Source organism: Pithys albifrons, chromosome 1 (genome assembly GCF_047495875.1).
Source record: "Pithys albifrons albifrons isolate INPA30051 chromosome 1, PitAlb_v1, whole genome shotgun sequence".
In the NCBI taxonomy this organism is placed as follows: Eukaryota; Metazoa; Chordata; class Aves; order Passeriformes; family Thamnophilidae; genus Pithys; species Pithys albifrons.
The window spans coordinates 6,922,198-6,941,637 of NC_092458.1; the positions used below are offsets into that span (position 1 = coordinate 6,922,198).

The 19,440-nt window shown below is 41.4% G+C and overlaps 1 protein-coding gene across 9 annotated transcripts in view; it reads right to left on the reverse strand.

The window, feature by feature from the left end:
- Nucleotides 1-14,948, reverse strand: part of CNKSR2 (connector enhancer of kinase suppressor of Ras 2) — a 209,991-nt gene extending 195,043 nt beyond the window's left edge. For 3 of the 9 annotated variants that reach the window (XR_011697485.1, XM_071552171.1, XM_071552310.1), the window contains exon 1: nucleotides 14,439-14,941. Coding sequence is in view for 8 of the 9 variants with exons in the window: in XM_071552171.1 (XP_071408272.1) it covers nucleotides 14,439-14,502 (64 nt within the window). In the remaining variant the exon portion in view is untranslated. Of the gene's footprint in view, nucleotides 1-14,438 lie in introns of all 9 variants that reach the window. The other 6 variants (XM_071551813.1, XM_071551983.1, XM_071551731.1 and 3 more) reach the window with 6 other exon arrangements.
- Between the last annotated feature and the right edge of the window lie 4,492 nt (nucleotides 14,949-19,440).

Sequence of the window (19,440 nt, forward strand, 5' to 3'; positions counted from 1 at the left end):
TCCAGGTCTCAAATCAGGAGTGACAGGCAGCACAGCAGCCTTCAGGTCCCACCTGTGCACACTCAGATTTATACAGAAGAAATCAAAGCACTGCAACGAGGTCACCACTGGAAAAACATACCAGGCGTCAAGTAATTTGAAGGACATCAACCAGTACTGAGTGCCTAAGAAAGAATAAACAATCCTGCCTCTTCAGCAAAACGGAGTTTTTTTTCCTTTTAAAAAGGTAACTAGAAAAGGCTTACAGTGTTGTAACAATTTCTTTAGTTAACACACATTCCCAAGCTTCATGTATCAAACTAAAGGTCACTCAGCTTAGTCTCACCATGGCAGAAGCATTCACAGACACAGAACAAACTGTATTTTATGAAGCTTAAGAAGATTGAAAATGTTTTCTGTGTTAATGATTAACAATTGTCTTTGCCAGTATATGAAATGCCTTAATGCCTTATTATTTCTAAGTTATACAAGGCCGAGACACCAGCATCCTACAAAATCAACATTACCAAAAATGAATCTGTCAAAGTGTAAACAATTTCTGCCTACCAAACAGGATGCATGGCGAGTAATATAATAGTGGTTTTAATTAGCTGGGCACATAAAGCTGTTACAAGACAAATTTCTTTCATTAAAAAAAAGCAGACAGTCAGTTAGAGATGCTTCAGTGCGCTTAAACTAAAGATGACATAAGGCACTTAACCTTCTCCCTCCCCTATAATGAGGAGGAGCCAGAGGGCTTAGGATAGAGCAGGTCATGAGCAGCCCTTTCTTCTGCTACTGCAATACTGGTAACTCCCCAGGAATGCCAACAATACAGGGGGTCCAGCAGCACAGGGAAAAAATCAGCAGTATAAACGAACCATTTTCTGTGATTTTGTTCAGGCACTTGGGACAAGAATTTCTTACAAAAAGAAAGGTAGGATATTTAAGGTGCTCCACTATTGAGTACAAGTGTTTTGCGTGTTAGCCACAACTGGTGGTGTTATACTCACATCAATATGCAGTTACTTTGCGTAACAGCCACTTAGTTTCAGCACCAGATACTACATGTTTCTGCTACTTTGTAAGCATCCCTGTATTACTAAATAAACGGAATTTGCTTCATTACATGTTTGGTTTTGTTTTTCTTTTATTAATCTTCGTGAAACACTTGCTCATTATCAAAGACCATTTCTCTTTCCCAGGGTTATATCTCATACCACACAGCTCCTGAGCAAAGCACTTTTTTTGCACATGCAATTTCAAAAATGTTATTAATACAACTTTAAAAAATGAAACAAGAACTTAATGTAAAACAAAAGGGACTACAAATATGTGTGTATGCACAGTAAGCCTCTTTTCTCCTCTCCAATTAAACTAGTCTGCTTTCCACATCACATAATTGCATTGCAACATCTCATTCCCGTTTCCCCCTTTGTTTTGGGCTGGAGGTGCACCCCAAAGAAGGGCTACACCAGCTTCTTCTTTTGCCACAAGAGCCAGGGGCCACACCAGAAACATCACTGAAAAACCCACATTATTAGCAGAGGAGATAGTCTGCCCAGTACCCCAGAGACACTCATGCTCTTAGAGAGAAATTAGATGCCTGAATTTAAGATCAGTTATCAAAATCTTTTAGGGCATGATTGCAAGCAGTTTTGTCTGATCAAATTAGGATGAAGACAGCCATCCTTGTCTCCAAATCCCGCTCTTGCCAATGCCACCCTGGGCACACCAGCCAGGATACTTAAGGCATTTAAGAGCACAGGGAACCTTAGGCTCCAAGCCCTTGCTCCCAGGAGCATTAAAACAGTTTGGGATAAAATGAAGAACAAAATATAGACAGTCCTGAAAGCAAAGATGGGAGTCCAAGACTCCTCCTTGCAGCTAAATGGGGAATCACGGGACAACAGTTTCTTATTTTTAATGTGGTTTAGTGAACAGTATCTTGCAGAGATTACAAGATATTGTATGAATGTCAGATTGTTCTCCTTCAGTTCAGAACAAGTCATTGTTCTGGGATGGGAAACTGATTTCTGGAAAGACAAACGTCCTTTCTTGTTTGTTTCATTAAACTGGTTAAAAAAAAAATCAAATTAAGAAAACGCATGTTCAAATGGATCCACTGGAGAAAACCATTGATATTTATGGGCTGTTGCCACTTTGCACTCATTACAGAGGCTAATGATTTGCAAGACACATCTTTTAAACCTTACTAAGCTTATTATTTACTATCTCCTGACAAGCATGACTTCATTTCATGAGCTGGCATACATCCCATTGTGAGAATCTAATCTTAAATAACATATCCTAATTAAATATGCACATTTAATACTAAAAATAAAAATAGCTAAAATTCAAAATGAAACAAAACCCATTCATTTGACTAAACAAAGCAATTGGATTAGAGTGCACAGAACAAATTTAAATGAAGTCACATATGCCACAGCAAAAAACTCATTAAGGGTAGAGGGGGAAAGAGTCAAAAAAAGCCCAAAAAACCTAAACCAAAATCCAAACAGGCAGACAACTCTTTATAGCTGACCGTATCCGACCTCTCTGAACTCCGAGCTACTTTATTCCCCATCTGTCATGCAATAATAACTTTAAAGGAATCACATTTAAAAACTCATCAAAAGTTTAGTCAATTTTTCTTAGGTTGCTTGATTACACGCAAGAAGGGTGTGTTCTACAGAAGCTACAAGTATTTGTTCTTCTCAACACTGATGTCAGAATTTTACTGTTAAACTATTTATTATTTTGTGCTGTTCCACAGTGATTAAAACAATCATAAAAGAGTGAGCATTAAACAAACAAACAAAAAAACCCCCACAAAACAAAAAAATTACCTCTTGAGATTTAAATACCAAATCATGCCACCAAAAAGCTTTTTCTATCTACTTGTCCATTTCTAAATTACTGTAGTCTGGAAGCCATTTTCCTTCTAGAGAGTAGAGTCATAACACTTGACATTACTGAGATGCTTTGTACTCAAAAACTGAGCTACAACTTCATGAGTTGCTATAACACTTCCAAAGATACTATCAAAAGAAAAGCAAATCAGATCAATTTGTAATTTTAGAAACTATTCTACCATTGATTGAAACTAAATCTCAACACACAACAATCTTCTCCTTCAGAGGTTTCATTGTCAATTCTTTCTTGAAGTGATTTTTGATTTAGCAAGATTTATCAAAATAGTGTTCTGCAGGATACTCATAGTATTTGAGAGCTCTAAATAAGAGGGTAAGGGTTTAAGATTCACAGTTTTAATTCTTAGGATAAATACAAGTCATTTACCTTGTAATAGGCAGAGCACATTGTTCAACATCAACAAAATGAGGAAATCTAATATTACAATTTCTATATGTTATTTAATTCTGCCTGCTAGTTGAATTAATTTCATACATACATTGAAAAGTTATGAGCATGTTCATTTCCACTTTGGATCTAAAATGTCACCATTCCCACCACTACCAACAATATATTGTCAACTGAAAAACAAATGTTTTGTAAGACACAGGTATTTTTAATATTTTTTTATAAGGGACTGGATAGCAAAGTTTGTATTCAGCTTTACCTTCTTTTGAACTAGAAAAGAAACTTTAATTAATTTTTGGCAGTTTTTTAAGGAACATGTCACATATTGAAGTTCTATTCTCAGTTATTCTATTACACAGAGCACTCACTCCTTTAAAGAGGAATTTGCTCAGATCTGTAGAGGTGAAAAACATAGAGGACACTATTCTGCACTCAACCCTCTGTCCCCCAGTCCCAGCATTTGGATGCCCAGGCACATCACTGCACCCCACCTGGGAAGGCAACAGTGTCAGGAAGACCCATGAAACCCTACAATCTGGTGCACCACCAGAGGCAGGCACTAATTGCCCAGTCTGTTCAGGTTTACTTATTCATAACTCATTAGCATTAGTTACCTCCAGTTCATAACTGGATAGTCAGCAAGGCTTACAGTGAACTCAGGGACAACAGACAGGACAGAAGAGAGAAACTTAGATGATGACCAAATAAGTAATAGAAGAGGAACTTCTGGTTTGGGACAAATCAAGCAAAGTATTGGTGAGCTCCTTGTATACTAACTTTGTAAACTTTTAGTAATTGAAATAAATTACCCTGAGCCTTCTGCAACAAATTTAATCTTTTGTTCATCTAGTGAATACTGCATAGTCCATGGGGTAAGTGATTTTTGTCTTGTATTGCTTTCTTCAAGACCTTGGGTTGGTCAAATATTAAGACCATTTTCAAATACTGACATTTCCATGAGGGAGATGGTAGCCAAGAGGATGGTGCCAGACTCTTCTTGGTGGTGCTCAGCAACAGGACCTGGAGGGATGACCATAAACTAAAACACAGAAGTTTTACTTCAAAATGAGGAAGAACTTTGAGGGTGACAAAGCTCCGGAACAGGTTGCCCAAGGAGATCACGGAATTTCTGTCTCTGGAGACAATACCCAGTTGGACTTGTTCCTGTGCTACCTGCTGTAGATGATCTTGCTTTGGCAGGAGGGTTGGACTCAATGATCTCCAGAGGTCCCTTCCAACCCTAAGAATTCTGTAATTCTGTGAGATAGAACTCCTACATTAGCATTGCCAGGACTCTCCAGATGTCTTATTCAAGTAAAGGTAGTTAACAGGATCTGAAATCCTTTATTTAAAAAAAAAAACAAAACCAAAACAAAGAAACAAACAAACAAAAACAAAAACCACACACAAAAAAACCCAAACCAAAACAAATGCCACCCTCCCCCCAAAAGAACAAAAGAAAACGAAAAACAAAAACCATCTCAATGAACCACACAAGAAAACCTGAAAACTTGGTAAGCTTAGGAATACAGAAGCTTCATGATGGAATATGCACCATTATACTTCCTACAGTGAGAACAGTAGCTTCATCATAACTCATGCAGGCATTCAAATGCTCTGTCAGTTGTGAAGTTTCTTGAAGCAGACATTTAAAACATTCCTTTGAAGGCTATGAACTACCCAGTCCTTTTAAAAAATGAGTTAATTTGCTCTCAGGGAGTACTGTCATAGACCTAACTGTCTTATTTTTCTAATGATAAACAGTCCTCTGTCCTTCAAATGCTCAGACTGACACTTATATGGAAATTTTTTATGTGCAATGATTACACTTCCAGACTGAACCTCTGTTCTCAAATCCACATGCAGAGCATGACAAATTATTCACACTACACTGTGCTCTTGGACTCATCAGGGCTCCAGAAATAGGCTTTTGACCACAGACTGCATTAAACAGCTAAGATCCAGATGGTTTAAAACATACAATAAAATGACAGACAAAGTAACAAAAACTACATCTGCTTTTGAAGTCCAGTACCCAACAGTGAAATTATTGGTATTTTCAAGGACTTGTGGGGCAAAGCAATCAAGATTATATCAAAAAATATAAACAGAAATTTAGGAAACATTAAGCCTCCACATTCTAGGTTCAACTAACACATGGTTTTATTTGAAAATATTTGAAGACAGTATTTGAAAAGGGCAATTAACACCTTTCTGAAAAGTAGTAATGACCACTATCATCACCCCTCATCTACAGGAAGTTTTGGAAACAAGTAAAGGTGGACTACCAAAATAAAAACACACTAACCCATCTGTCTTGTGGGGTTTTTTTCATATTAGCAGTAATAAAACAAAGTCTACTGAAAAGAGCCATGCTTGACCTCTGAAGAGAAATGGAGGCAAAGGCCACACAGTTCCATGCATGATGAAAAAGCAACAGGAAACAAGACAGTCAGAAGTCAAGACTATGCTGAACACTCAAGAAGGTACTTTTTGGATATTTCACCAAAAAGTCTCCAGTCACACTTCACTCAGACTACGCAAAAAGAAAATTGTTACTTTTTTGGTGTTTAAAAGAGATACACAAAATAGGACAAGTGCAGATTCACAACAGTTGACTGTACAAAACCCATCATTTTTTTTAGAGTGCAACTTCTGCTTTGTGTTCAACAGATCCCTCCACCAATATTACTTAAAAATCTGAAACAAGGGACAAGAACAGCACTGCACCTTGCAAATCAAAATACCAACAAAACTACAAAGCAATTAAAGAAAGGCACGCATATGTCAGTAATGGATATCAACAAGGGGAATCCGGTCACAAATATTTTAATTATTAACACAGAATTTAATTAGAGTGCTAGAGCTAACTCTGCCACTATTATGAAGAATGCCAGTGAGCCTTCAGCAACCACATCTGGTCAAAATTTCAGGTTGACATCTCACTGAAAAGACTAAGGTCTCTTGTCATTCCCATGAAGGGTTTTGATGTTGACTCGGAGGGAAGAATGCCATCTATTGAATAACTCAGATGACACTGGCATGTCCCACTTATATCTACCTGCTCTTAATATGCAGAGAAAGGTTTTCTTCACCTTCTTGCTGACATGAAGATTATCAAGAGAGAAAGCAAAGAAAGAAAGAAGACAGGACAGAGGAAGAGCATCTATTTTAAAATAGGTCATTTATAGCTGTAACTATTGGCAACTGGTGGATTTGGCCAAACTAAAAATAAATTCTACACTTTAACAGAAACAGTAATATTATAAACCTCTTTACAGTCAACAATCATCCCCTGTGGGAGACAAGAGCCCTTTAGAGGTGACCCAGCTCAACTGCATACATGGGTATGCTCATCCTTTCAAATACAAGAGGGACATGGAGGAGATCTCAGCATTATCACCACTCAGGCAAAACCTTAGCTCCCAACCCAACACTCTTCCAGACCATTTTGGCCAGCTCCCACAGGAAGGTTTCATTCCACCAGTGGTACTATACCCAGTGGCATGGGCATGGCACCACAGCATTCACAAAGTACAACTCAGCATTACCAAATAAAGATCCCATTCCACTTCAATCAATGGATGCTTGATGCTGATGCAAGTCCTAAACCATTCATTTTAAAAGCTACTTGAACCTTCAGTTTAAAGGATCAACTACTCCTCATCAGCCTTTTTTCCCCTCTTCTTCACACAATAGAAAATGTGTAATACAAAAATAGAGCAATTTGCATTTGACCATATTAAAATAATACACTTCAGTTGAATATAGTTTAATTAAGGCCTACACTCCTATATTAATTAACAGTTTACTTGGAAAGTCCCACCATATGGTACTGTAGCAGATGTTAATCATTTAAGGCCAAACACTTTGAAATTACTGTTCTAGGCATTTCATCTGAAGTTCCAAGTGCCCTAAATTTCTACTTAAAGGATAAAGTGCCCTACAAGATCACATCCACAGCTATCTTCTCAAAGATAATACTATTTGGCAGATAAGCAGCACAAAATGGGCTAAATTTTTAAGCCTCCGGCGCATTAAAATTATTTACTATAGACAACACTGAACTCCCTTTGCATAAGAAAAATGCCTGCACTGGAAACCCCAAGGAAAAATATGTTTCATCTATCAGATGTGTGCTAACCCCTGTATACAGTGAGGGCAAAATGTGCATATGAGCGGACACTTGCTTAGCATTCCAGATCTTTGGGGCACAAGATCAATGGATGTGTCTTCCAACCTTTCATCCTTCAACTGCAGAGAAGGAGCATTATGAGGAGCAGTAGATTCTTTCTCTTGTACCATCAGCCATGTTAAAATGAAGAGCAACTACTCCACAACAAGAAATTAAAAGCCCCTTGACAGTTCCACAAGCAGGTTCAGGTGGCAGTTTATTTTCTCTGTATTTTGACTGTGATATGAGCCTAATACTGGGCTCCTAAAAATTTTTATCTGGAAAAAAAACAATTAAACTCCATTTCCTTCATCTTTGCCTTTGAAAAGCTGGGAGAGATCAACGAATAAAATGTGGTATTTCAGAATTTCCCAACACAGCCCTTACAGACTACATTTTTTAATAAAGTCTTTGGGAACCCTTATCCTACAGCATTTGTCTTGATTACCATTCAGCTTCTAAACTGAAGGTTTAAAGGATTAAGTAAATTATTTAAGCAGTAAATGTGATAGTAGCACAATTTTGCTTTATTTGGATCTAGAAATCTAAAGCTGTTATCCTGCTGAAGGTGTTTGCTACAGGTGATCCTTGATACAGTTATGATTTAATGAGGGAATGGTAACTGCTTGAAAAAACCAAACCATCAGCTACATACAATGGAAGCCTTGAGGAATGAGGTCTCTCTCCTAACTGCATACCTTTGAATACAAGCCTTTCCCTGGAGAAATTTCTCAGGAAACAGTTTCTCCCTGTTTCTCTGGAAATTGGTAACAAATATTAATACTTGACTCTAGGAAATACAGTACAATCAAATGCTGTGGTAACTTTACTGAGATTAAGTGGCTATCTACACTTCTGTGGATCAGACAGAAAGGCTAGACCACTTGCCAGGTTGGATTTTAGAAGATAAAACTGCCGGGTTTATTATTGTTGGAGTGCTAAAAGACAACTACTTGCAAAGATTCTAAAAATACATCTGTATATATATATATATTTCAAATCTCTCATCTGAAAAGTGAGCTGGTTTATATTGCTGCCTTGCGAAATTCTTGACATCCATTAACTAGAAAAGGCATCTGTAAATTGCTTGGTTTAGTAATTCAGCATGCAAATAAATCTGAATAAGATCAAAATACAGAGCTTTGCCGAACTGTTGCAAAAAAACACTTGAGAAAACATATTGTGAGGACATATTTAAACTAACAGATGTTTCAGAAACAGAACAATATGTTCAAACAAAATAAAGGTGTAAATGGGCAGTGCTAAAAGAGCTTCCCAACTAAACACGTCAGTTTCAGCAGCACTGAGATCAGCTCATCTAGGAAAGCTCCTTCTTAAAAAGATCATAAATTTAGAAATGAATTCTCATGTTACGCTTAAAATTTGGCTGCATGAATTATTTGCAAAGTGGCTGCTTATGTAACATCGCCTTTGCTATGGCAACCCTCAGCTGTTAGGCTTTGACACATCCCAGTTGCAACTGCAGTTTCATTTTCTGCTGATAAACAATGGCAGGAGAGGTTTTCTAATCACAAACCAAGATGCTCTAAAACACATCACTGTAACAGATGTGCTGGCCATTGATATAGCTAAAAACTCTAATGTTGGAAGGGCAAGCAAAAAGTGAGAGACCCAGAGAAAAAAAATACACAAACTACAGAGAGAGATCTTCCAGCACTGCTTGTGATAGTTTTAAAACTGGAGTCCTTAGAACTAAAGTTTGGAATAGCCCTCACTGTACCAACTCTCCTCTCCAAAACGTTCCCTAGCTTGTCTTACTGAAATTCTTGTTACTTTCTTACAGAGTAACTATCTATAAATTAAAAAGTTCCTGAGTTCATCGAAATTAAGCTCCAACTATGGCACTTTCATATTTTTCTAGAGCATTTCTTGGTAGACGTTACAGTAAGTCATAATTCCCTTTAACAGCATCATTTCAAAGCTAATGTAATACTACATGTGCCCTCCAGCACTCCAAAATTTCAGTTTGCGTTTTTGGGGGGAAAGCAGTAAGTGTTTTAATGCTGACAAATTGTAAAACACCTGATCTATTCCACATATGGCACTTAGCAATGACTATTCAAGTTGATGACTACTCTCAAGCTCATCAGTCACCTACACATGCTTGACAAGGAATGAAAGTTTCAGAATCCAAGCGTTTTTCATACTCTTAAATATCCAGCTTTTGTTTCCCTGAGACAGCTCAGCCTTTTCTATACTATTTCTAATAGTCACAATTTTTAATGGCCCTGCCAAAATCAGTATGAAGGGAAGTAGCATAAAATGAGAACCTTTAACTCAGTAAGCCATTAGGAAAAAAAATATAGGCAAAATTGAAAGCCCTAGATGAAGTACACACATATGTGGAATCACACTTCCTCTCTACCATAATGCAGGTGCTCACAGGCCTTTGTAGCACTGTGGTCCATCCTACAGCCCAGAAAAACCTCCCTCCTAACCTCCATTTTTCTTCAGAGAAAGCCAAGGCCAAAAATGAGCTGGGTTTGACAGTGACCCTGAATACAGGAGTCACTCGTACTGGTTTTATGGCCTAAACCCATTTGCCAGATCACAGTGCTGAGAGAGAATTTGTGACTTCACTGATCCCCATTGCTAACTAATGGTTCAGGAGCTGCAGCAGAACCCGGGTGCTGCCACAGCAGTCCTGGGGTTCTGCACATCCACAAAAAGGAGTTAAAGGATCCCCATGGCAACATTTTTATTTAAATCATCATTAAGTATTGGAGTATTTAGTTTCAGAGCAATCCCACAGTCTTGCATTTTCTTGACGAATAACACATAATTCCCATTACACCAAGCAGAGCACAGTTGTTGGTAGCCCACAACTCTCTGTAAACTCATATGCTACTGAAAATGGACATGAACTTCAGCACATGAAGAGCAGACAGAAACTCAGTTCTCAAACACATGCAATATTCCATCATCCAAATGGGGAGCTTTCACAGTCCACTTTAGCTTTGCTAGTACATTTATGTTTCTCCTTCTCTTCTCCCCATCTTTCTAAATATTTACACCTTTCTAAATGCTGGTAAGGTAGACTTTATAGAGGTAAAAAGCCCCCAGTCTTTAGCATTAGAAGCTTTAAAAGCAGCCCCATGCCTTAGTTGTCAGCTTCTTGGGTATGACTACCATTACAACAGTTTAAGCTGTATGAGCTTAGTATAAGCTCTATGAGCTGTCACTCAGCAAACAAAAAATAAATATTTAAGCTTTGTTAGATAAAGTAATATCGATTTTTTTCAGGTGGATTGCCTTTTGGAACAGATTCTGCCATTGAGAGATTGGTACTGAATTAAAACTAGAATACTGTTAAAAGGAGCAAACCCTTATAAAAATACAGCCATTATAAATAACCTCAGACCAAAGAAGTTAAATTAGAAGACTCAGCTAAAAACATCCTAATGTTTGGTAAGTAATTGCATGTCTTTGAGCCTTCTCAGAGCCTCAGAAATCTAAAACTCATCTGACATGTTCCCTTCTTGAGCTGTGAAAGCCATGACGTTCGATGACACTTGCCTATGCAACATGTCAATGTCTTGCAAAGTGGCAGTGGAATCCACACACGTCCTCCAAAGAGGACGTAGAGGAGGTGATTGACACACTTTCAGCTCACTGATCCACACAGGACCTTTAAAATTAGTACTAAATACATGAAAATAATACATGGCCTGAATGAATTTAAATATTCATTTTATCCTCCACGTAAAATATGCCATCTGGGAAAAATGAGGTAATCCATCTACTCTTTTTCCAGCTCTATGACAGCTAATATTCTGTCTGTGGGTTCAAAAACTCACATGATGACATAGTCCCCACTCACTTTGTCCTTTTCATTTGCAACATTTAACTGGTACATTGGTCCTCAACTCCTTATCCTTCCCATTTTCAGTCAAAATTTAGGTAATTGCTTCTTTGCATAACCAGTTCCAGGTACAACTCTATACCTCAGCAGCGTTGGAGTCAGGCCATTAAAAGGATCCACAGACTAACTATGTGTATCAAGGAATTAAAAACTGAGAAGACACTGGAGAAACTGCATTTATTCCATGAATACCCATAGTCTTGAGCCACTTCCTTATTCAGCCATCCAGCCCAGAGCTCAGCACTTTTATCTAACCTTTTTGAGTGGAAATACTTTGCCTGTCTTCTTTTGTCTTGTAATATGAGGCCCAATGCTTTATCACTACCCTGAACAAAATGCCACTGAGGTAACGGCTCTTTTACTGAAATAAAGAATTCCAGACGGGGCCTTTTATTGCAAATGTTCAGGTCATACCAACAAGACCATCACAAAAACATGAGAGCAATAAAATCTAAAGTGTTTCATTTCCCCTTACTTTCAGATAACTGTAAACAATGTTAAACAGTAGGATTTTCCTTTTTCAGGAAACATTTTGCTTTGAACATTTAAATGTATTTTGAAGAATGTTCTTTTACAGAGCTGCTCTGAGCAGGCATATGACATAGAAGGGCAATTATTTCAATGAAGAGGTTAAAACCAAGTTCTACATTTATAATTCTGTTTAATAACCTCAGTAAGTCAGCAAAATATTCTTGCATCTTGAAGTTTAATGTAATTTATGCAAACCAGACTTGACTGTCCCTAATGCAAAGACCATTACTGCAATCCCTCCAAAGTTCTCATGACAAAGACACATTCATGTTTGACTCATCAAACTCTTTTGAGTATATCTTAAAACACAAATAAACTATTTCTGAGAATTTCAAAAATGTAAATTGCTGGAGACAATGCACTTAAAGCAGCAGAACATCTTTTCACACAGATTTCAATAACAACGTTTGCAACACTAGAAATGATAAGTGAGGAAAATGAAGTTGTTGCAGCAAGGACCACCTGCCCTTATCCATTACCATCCTTTCTCCAAACTCAGCAAGGTGTGACTCATCAGGCAGGAGCAGACCTGCTGGTCATATTTATTTCCAGGCTCAACTTCTGAAACTAGAGTGGCTATCTAACAGTGCTAGTCAGAGGCAGGTGCTTTATCTCTTTGCACTACCTAAATGAAGGTTCATCTGCTACACAGAATACAAAATGAAGAAATGAAAGATTGAAGCAACACATACGTGCTCACTCAGTAAAAATGAAAGTACCCCAGAAAAACAATCAAGCATTCACAGCAAAATAAACAGGTTAAACACTAAAAAGCAAGCTTTGTAATCCAGAAAGTAGGCATGACCTCAATAACTGAGCTTTTTTGATAAAGTTTATATGATTAGAAGATCTACAGCTCTGAGTGTTAGTCACTGGTTTCTAACCACAATTCCAGCCATACAATTTTTAATGTTACCATTTAGTCAGATGGTTCTTTTAAAATGACTGATTTTATATTTTCGCAATAGAAAAGCAGAGTATGCAATGCACTTCACCTGTCATTTATAAAAAGTATGTGATGTATTACATTTTTTAAGTGTCTAAAAAGTGCAGGATCTGCGGATTCATTATTTTTTATGCATTTCCAAAATACAGGGAAGGTATTGCAGACATTGATTAGGAAAAGGTCCTACACAATCTAATTTTTTTTTCTTTTTCCAGAGGTAAAAATGTTGGAAGCTAAATAGCTGTAGAAAAACATTTTGAAGTTTAAAAGCATTTGCTTTTTCCCTGACCATCTGTAGCTCCTTCAAGTTTTTTATTAATATTTATTAATTTCTTAGGATATGAAGCATCACATCATTCTTTTTTATTATTCTATGGATTGAGAATGCTTCAGAAAGAGCAAAACTATGTATGTTGAATACAATTGTAACTTGACAGCTATAAATGCAAGGACTGAATAACTGAAAACATATGCTATATGCCTGAAATTTTAAGGATGATGAAACTGTCACATTAGTAGCACGCAGCATGTTATAAAGAACTCCCACAATGTAGCAGTTGTTCAAAAGTTGTACCCATCCGGTCATTCTATCTTTATAAAAAGATATATAATACTAGATGGTGATTTATTCAAAACACAGCTGCAGTCTAACTTAAGAATAATAATAAAAAAATAAACCCTCCCCCCCAAAAAAAAAGAAACAAAAAGCAAAAGACCTTTACAAATTACAATTAAAGCCATGTAGGAGCACACAGAATAACATAACAGCATTTCCAGAAAGTCCAAATTTTATTCTCGTCAGAGTTTATTTGGGGGGAGGACAGGTGAGAGAGCGGGAGGAGCGGAGCAGCAGTGTAACCACACTCAGCCCAGCGGACTGTTCCGTGTCCCCTTCAGTGAGGGATGCCGAAATGTCGTCCCCAGGGATGGGAGCACCCTGACGCGCGGTGCCCTCCCCCCAGCCGGCCGGGGATCTGGGCGCCCTTCGCCCGGCACGGCGGTTCCACGGCAGCGCAGGTGGAGGGGACGGGACCTTTGGCACTCCCGAGGGGCGCGGAGCGACCCTTCGGCCCCGCCGCCTACGGAGCCATCCCGCCCTCCCCGCTCGGGGGGCGAGGTCGCAGTCTGTCTCCCCAGTGTCCCCCCGCACTGGCGAGCGTCGCACGTTCGGCTGAACTTTCATTTGCGAGTCATTTCGCGCCGCACCCGCCGGGAGCAGCCGGACACGCTCCTCGCGTCCCCCGCTCCAGCGGGGGCGGCTCCGTCGCCACGCCGGGGTCGCCGCCCGGGAGCACACCGGGCTCCCCCGGGCACCTTGCCCCCGACCCCCTTCCCGGCTTTATGAGCTGCCGAGGGTCGCCAGCCGGCCCCCTCCGCGCTCCGGGAGGCGTGGGGAGCGCGGCCCCCTGCCCCGATGCTGCTCCCTCGTCCTGGTCCCGACGGCCTCCCGCCACCCTTCCCAACGGGAGCCAAAGCGTGGGGGTAGCCGGCGGTGCCGGGAGGCGGGATCCCGGCGCGGGGGAAGCCGCGGAGGTCCCCGCACCTGCGGGGCGGGGGCTGGGGGGTGATGAGAGGGGGCACCGCGCGGCCCCGGCGCCCCTCACCTTTCATCCAGTCGACGACCTGGCTCGGCGACCACTTACTGACGGGCTCCATGATGAGGGCCATGGGCGGCTCGGGGGCGCGGGGCTCGGGCGGCCGCCGCTCTCCGGGCGAGAGGTGAGGTTGTGCGGAGCGGAGGGACCGCGCTGCCCGGAACCGCGGCGGCGGGAGGAGGGAGCCGCTATATCCCCGGTTGCCTCCGCTCCGCTCGTTCGCTCGCCGCCTCTGTGCCTCTCTGGGGATTTCAGTTCATGTTGCCGGCTCGGCGGAGAGGGGGAGGAGGAGGAGGAGGAGGAAGGGGGAGGAGAAGGCGGCACGCTCCGACGCCTCCCGCCCCCGCGGACCCGCGGGCAGCAGCGGCGGCTCCTGGCCCCGCCGAAGGGTCGGTCTCCGGGCGGCGGCGGAGCGCCGAGCGGGGGCTGGCTCCGAGCAGCCCGCTCTGGTGCCCGGCGGCTCCCGCGGCTCTCCGCGGCCGCGGCTGCCGCGCCGGTGTCTTTTTCTCCTGGCGGAAATGACGAGGCGGCTCCTGCCACCCGAAAATATCTCCAAGTGAAATGGGAAGCGACACCCGACGGCCGCCCGGGGCGGGGGAGCGGGCGGGAGCCGGGATGACTCGCAAGGTGCCGCGGCCGGCGGGAGGAGGATCTGGGGCGGCGGCAGCGCCGAGCACCTGCTCCCGGCGGGCCGGGGCAGCGGGGGTGCCTGTGCGGGAGCACAGCCAGTGGCACCGAGCTGACGCTTGGGGTGTGGGTCTGTTTGATTTTATTTTCCCTGAAAAATGCATCGCTGCGTAGGCGGGAAAAGTTGGTTGTTTTTTTTTTGTTTGTTTTTTTTTTTTCCTGGGAGAGAAGCTCGCCTATAAAACGGCGGTGCTGTACGGTGTCACTGAGCCGTGCTGATGGGCACCGCTGGAGTGGCGGCCTTTGGCCAGGGTCTGCGGGCGGCCGAGAGGGGAGAGAGAGGATGCCGTAACGGAGCAAACTAGAGCGAGGTCAACCAGCAGAATGGAAGTAGGACTTAGGCAACCTCAGCACGGAGAGAGCACGTTCTCCTCTGCCCTCCCTGTCCCGTGGGTTGCACCACTAAGCTATGGTGGTGCAGGTGTGAAAATCCACCCTCCAGCAGGCCATCATTGCTGGAGCTGTTCATCTTTTCATTCTGTCTCCCCGAGCTGCATCAGCCTGGAGGCTACCCCAAGAAGGCAATTCCCACAGCCCCCGTGCCACAGTGTCTTTCTGCAGGAGCCCCTCCCAAGCACTGAAAGATTCCTCCTAGAATGGCCGTGGCACCTCTCCTAGGAGCCTCTGCTCTCAGAAGGTGGCATCTCCCCCCCTCGAACTCCATGCAGAGGATAAATAGTGCTAAAGGCTGTTTTCCTGCTAGTTAGTTGGCCAGTGCACAGCCTTGCCTGCATGTGCACTTTTGCATTCACCCTGCTTCTCCTGCCAAGGCTGAGGCAAGGACCATCGAGATGTTCCCTCTGAAGGTGTTGACTGCTGAATGCCAGCTGCTGCCACTGACATTTAGTATCTGTATGTGAGGAAAAAAGAGGATTTGCTCAGCCCTGAAGTAGTAACAGCAAACAAATCAGTCTCTTTGCATGGTATGGGCAGTGAGAGAAGCTCCTCTGCTTCAATGTGTGAGGCTGAAATAGTAGTGATGAGGGAAAAGGAGTTGGTAACACCTGTCCTTGAAGACCCAGGAAGACCCTCCCTACCACTGTTAGGTAGACTTGACCCTCACTTTAAAGGATGTACTTATCTTTGAGAAGAATCTTCTTCCTACTGAAATCTAGGGCTTACATACTGTAATTTTCCTCAGCTTTGGCTCTAGACTCATGTCTTCTGTGTCACATTCCTTCCAGCACACTCAGGAGGCCGTCTGCTTCTAAAGAGGTTGCGTTACTTAAAGCCACTGAAACAATAAACCTCACTTGCAAATTAAGGCTGACTTTTCCCTTGTGAAAGGTTTGAAAGGTATGCAGAATCCTTACATACTGGGTTATTGTTGTTGAAAAAGCATGTCATAATTTTAATTAGAAACCAGTAGTTTGAAAGGTTTAGAGGTGTAAATACCCAAGATCAGACTGAAGTCTGGCATATAATTTATAGCACCATTGTGTAATTCTCATTGTGCTGAAAAGTTCCTCATAGGTGAGGACAGGGGAAGTCAGTTCTCGGTGTGAAGCCCTATAGTTCATAATTATGCACACACCTATAGCTTGCCAGGGTAATTTGTAGCTAAAGCAAGTTTTTCAGTAAACCAAGACCCAGGCACCCAATACCATCCCCATGGTTAGTATCTCTTACTTTTAAAGCCCCTTTATAGTAGTTTTATCAAATTATGGAATGGTAAAAGGGAGTTTACTCCTTCAGTAAATAGATGAAGTGCTGAGCATGGGATCTAATTACCTTTACTGTTCTTACAGAACATAACCATCTCATAAATACTGGGATAAATCCTACTGTTGTGCTCAGATCTTGTTTCAGTCTCTCTAAAGAACGTCGGCTTGGCTATGGTGGAGGAGACTTGCCTCTTTATGAGTGATGATCAAGTTATCCAGCCACAGTATTTAACTTGATGACCTATTACAAAAAAGAATTCTATAGTCAGGACATGTGCTACATAGAATTATTTTTTTTAATTTGCTCTAAATTTATTGCTGCCTGATTTATTGTTCTCTCTTTCTAGGGTAAGAAGTCAAAAGGAGAGCAAATGACTTTTTATGCTGACATTCTTGAATGAAAGTGTCTCAGCCAAAATGCCATAACCAAAGTCTTTTGGCTGTTTTCATCTCTTAGTTTAGTGGCCTTCATTTTGCTGTCATGCTTGTATGAGTCAGGCCTTTTATGTAAAGTGTATAGGACAGGCTTCTGCAGAATCTGAACTACAGAATTATGAGTTAATTCATCTTCTAGAATTACTCTGATCCATATAGTGCATTAAAACTTACTGGATTTAAAAATATATCTAAATATACATGTTGTTAGGACAGTTTCAATTTATCAGGTAGTAAATGTAAACAGAACAACACAGTAAAATTCAATATTGAAATAAAAATAAAAAGAACATGAAGGAGTTTGCAACTGAAGTACAAGCCTGAACCCACCAGTATAGACTATATACCTGCTGAACTATCCATTCTCTGAGCCAGTCTATGGACAGCTCCATCAAATAAGTTTGGGTCTACACACCTTCTGTGGATCAGCACCTCAGACTGCAAGCTCACAGAAGATACTGCTTTTCTGTCATGGTACCTTGTCCAAAAGAAACCCTCCCTAGAGTTCAACTGGCAATCATAGCTGCCACAGCAATACAGATTGAAAATAATACCAGTAAACAGTTCAAGTCTGTCTAATAATGTGCTTTTTTGTGCCTATTTAATCAATAGGACAACTTCTGAAGTAGAACACTGCTCAGCCTGAATAAAGGTGGCAGTTAGATCCAGGTTCTAACTCTGATAGACTAAATAGGTATTTGTTTTATGTATATGAAGCCAGACTCCACAGCGGGTACCAATGATGAGTTACAACCATAACTGGGTTCCCCAGAAACTTCAAGGACTTTTTTCTAGGATCTCTAGAAAACATACAAGGTCCTCAGAAATGGCAACTTGAAATCTTGCTCTGGAGTTAGGAAAAGGATTTAGCTCTCAAAAAAATGTTGTTTCTGGTGCTGGATATGAAAGCTGATTCTTCAGATGGAAGGGAGATGAAAACAAATGGAGGCAAATTAACAGTATCTAAAGCTGAGGTCTAACAAAAATGGAGTAAAAAAACCCAAATGAGCAAATAAAGTGAAAAAAGCTAATACTTTCTTCAAGTTAATAAAGCCTGTTTGTCTTTTGATAGCAAATAAATTCTTGATTTTTACAAAGGAGGCTTTATTTGATAAGAATCAAGCTTTTCCATTGGTATTAGCTCATGCTACAAGTATCTGCTTGGGATGCCATATCTGCATTACTAGAGAGTATTTTGTTCCACAGCTTGTGACGACATGTAAAACAAGTTGCTACTCTCCTTGACTTAAGACACTCATTTGTCCCTTGTCTGATAGGGCTGCCAGCTGCCCTGTGTTCCCTAGAGCCTTTTTGCCTTCAGAGTGGTATCTGAACTGATGCCTCATCAGTGCAGGGATTACTGTTCCTGCCAGGGCTGGCATCTTCCAAGGGGAAGGGGGAGTAATAGGGAGGGGCACAGAAATAACAAATTGCCTTGGAGCCAGGGGCAAGGAGGAAAAGGAAGGTTCATGATCAGAGGCACAGTAAGGTAGTAAGCCTCTGAGAAGGGTAGAGGCTGGGCAGATTAGGTAAGCTTAGAGGAGCAAAGGGCTTAGATGAAGTTGAAGACCGAAGCTGATTTAGACTAGGGTCTATATCTGGCCAGTTGTTCCTGGCACTGGAGCAGCCAAGAGGTGTGAAGGCCTGCAGGTGGGATGGGAAGGAGCTCCATTCCAGCTGAGAAGAGCAGGCAGCTTTCCTGCTTGTGCCTTGGAGGGGCTGCATGCCCCACCACCCCACTGGCAGCTGGTCACTGCTGGCTTCATGTCCATGGGCAGCTTCTACCCATACAACAGAGAGTCCAAAAAAAGACAATGACCCTCCACTGACTCAGGGCCTACATTGGGATCTTGCTATTCCCTCATTTCTCGCTGCTCATCTTCTTCAACCTTCCTGAAAGCACAAGCCTTTTAAAATAGTATTTCAAATACAAATATCTTGCCTTTAAAGTATATGCCTTACATCCCTGATAGTTTATTTTGACATAAATGGGTGTGGGGGGTGTTGTTCAATTCATATTGTTTTGTATAATCAGAAATAGAAATCATAATCCCCCAAAGATGTTTAATAATTTAAAGTATTCAGAACTCAATTAAGGCTATTAAGAGATTAGAAATTAGATTAAAGGTGGCTAACGGGTAAAAATTCAAGGACTTCAAACACCTTTTGTAATACAAAGGCTCTTAAAAAATGAACAGGCTGAGAATTTCCCCAGGAAATTCCTA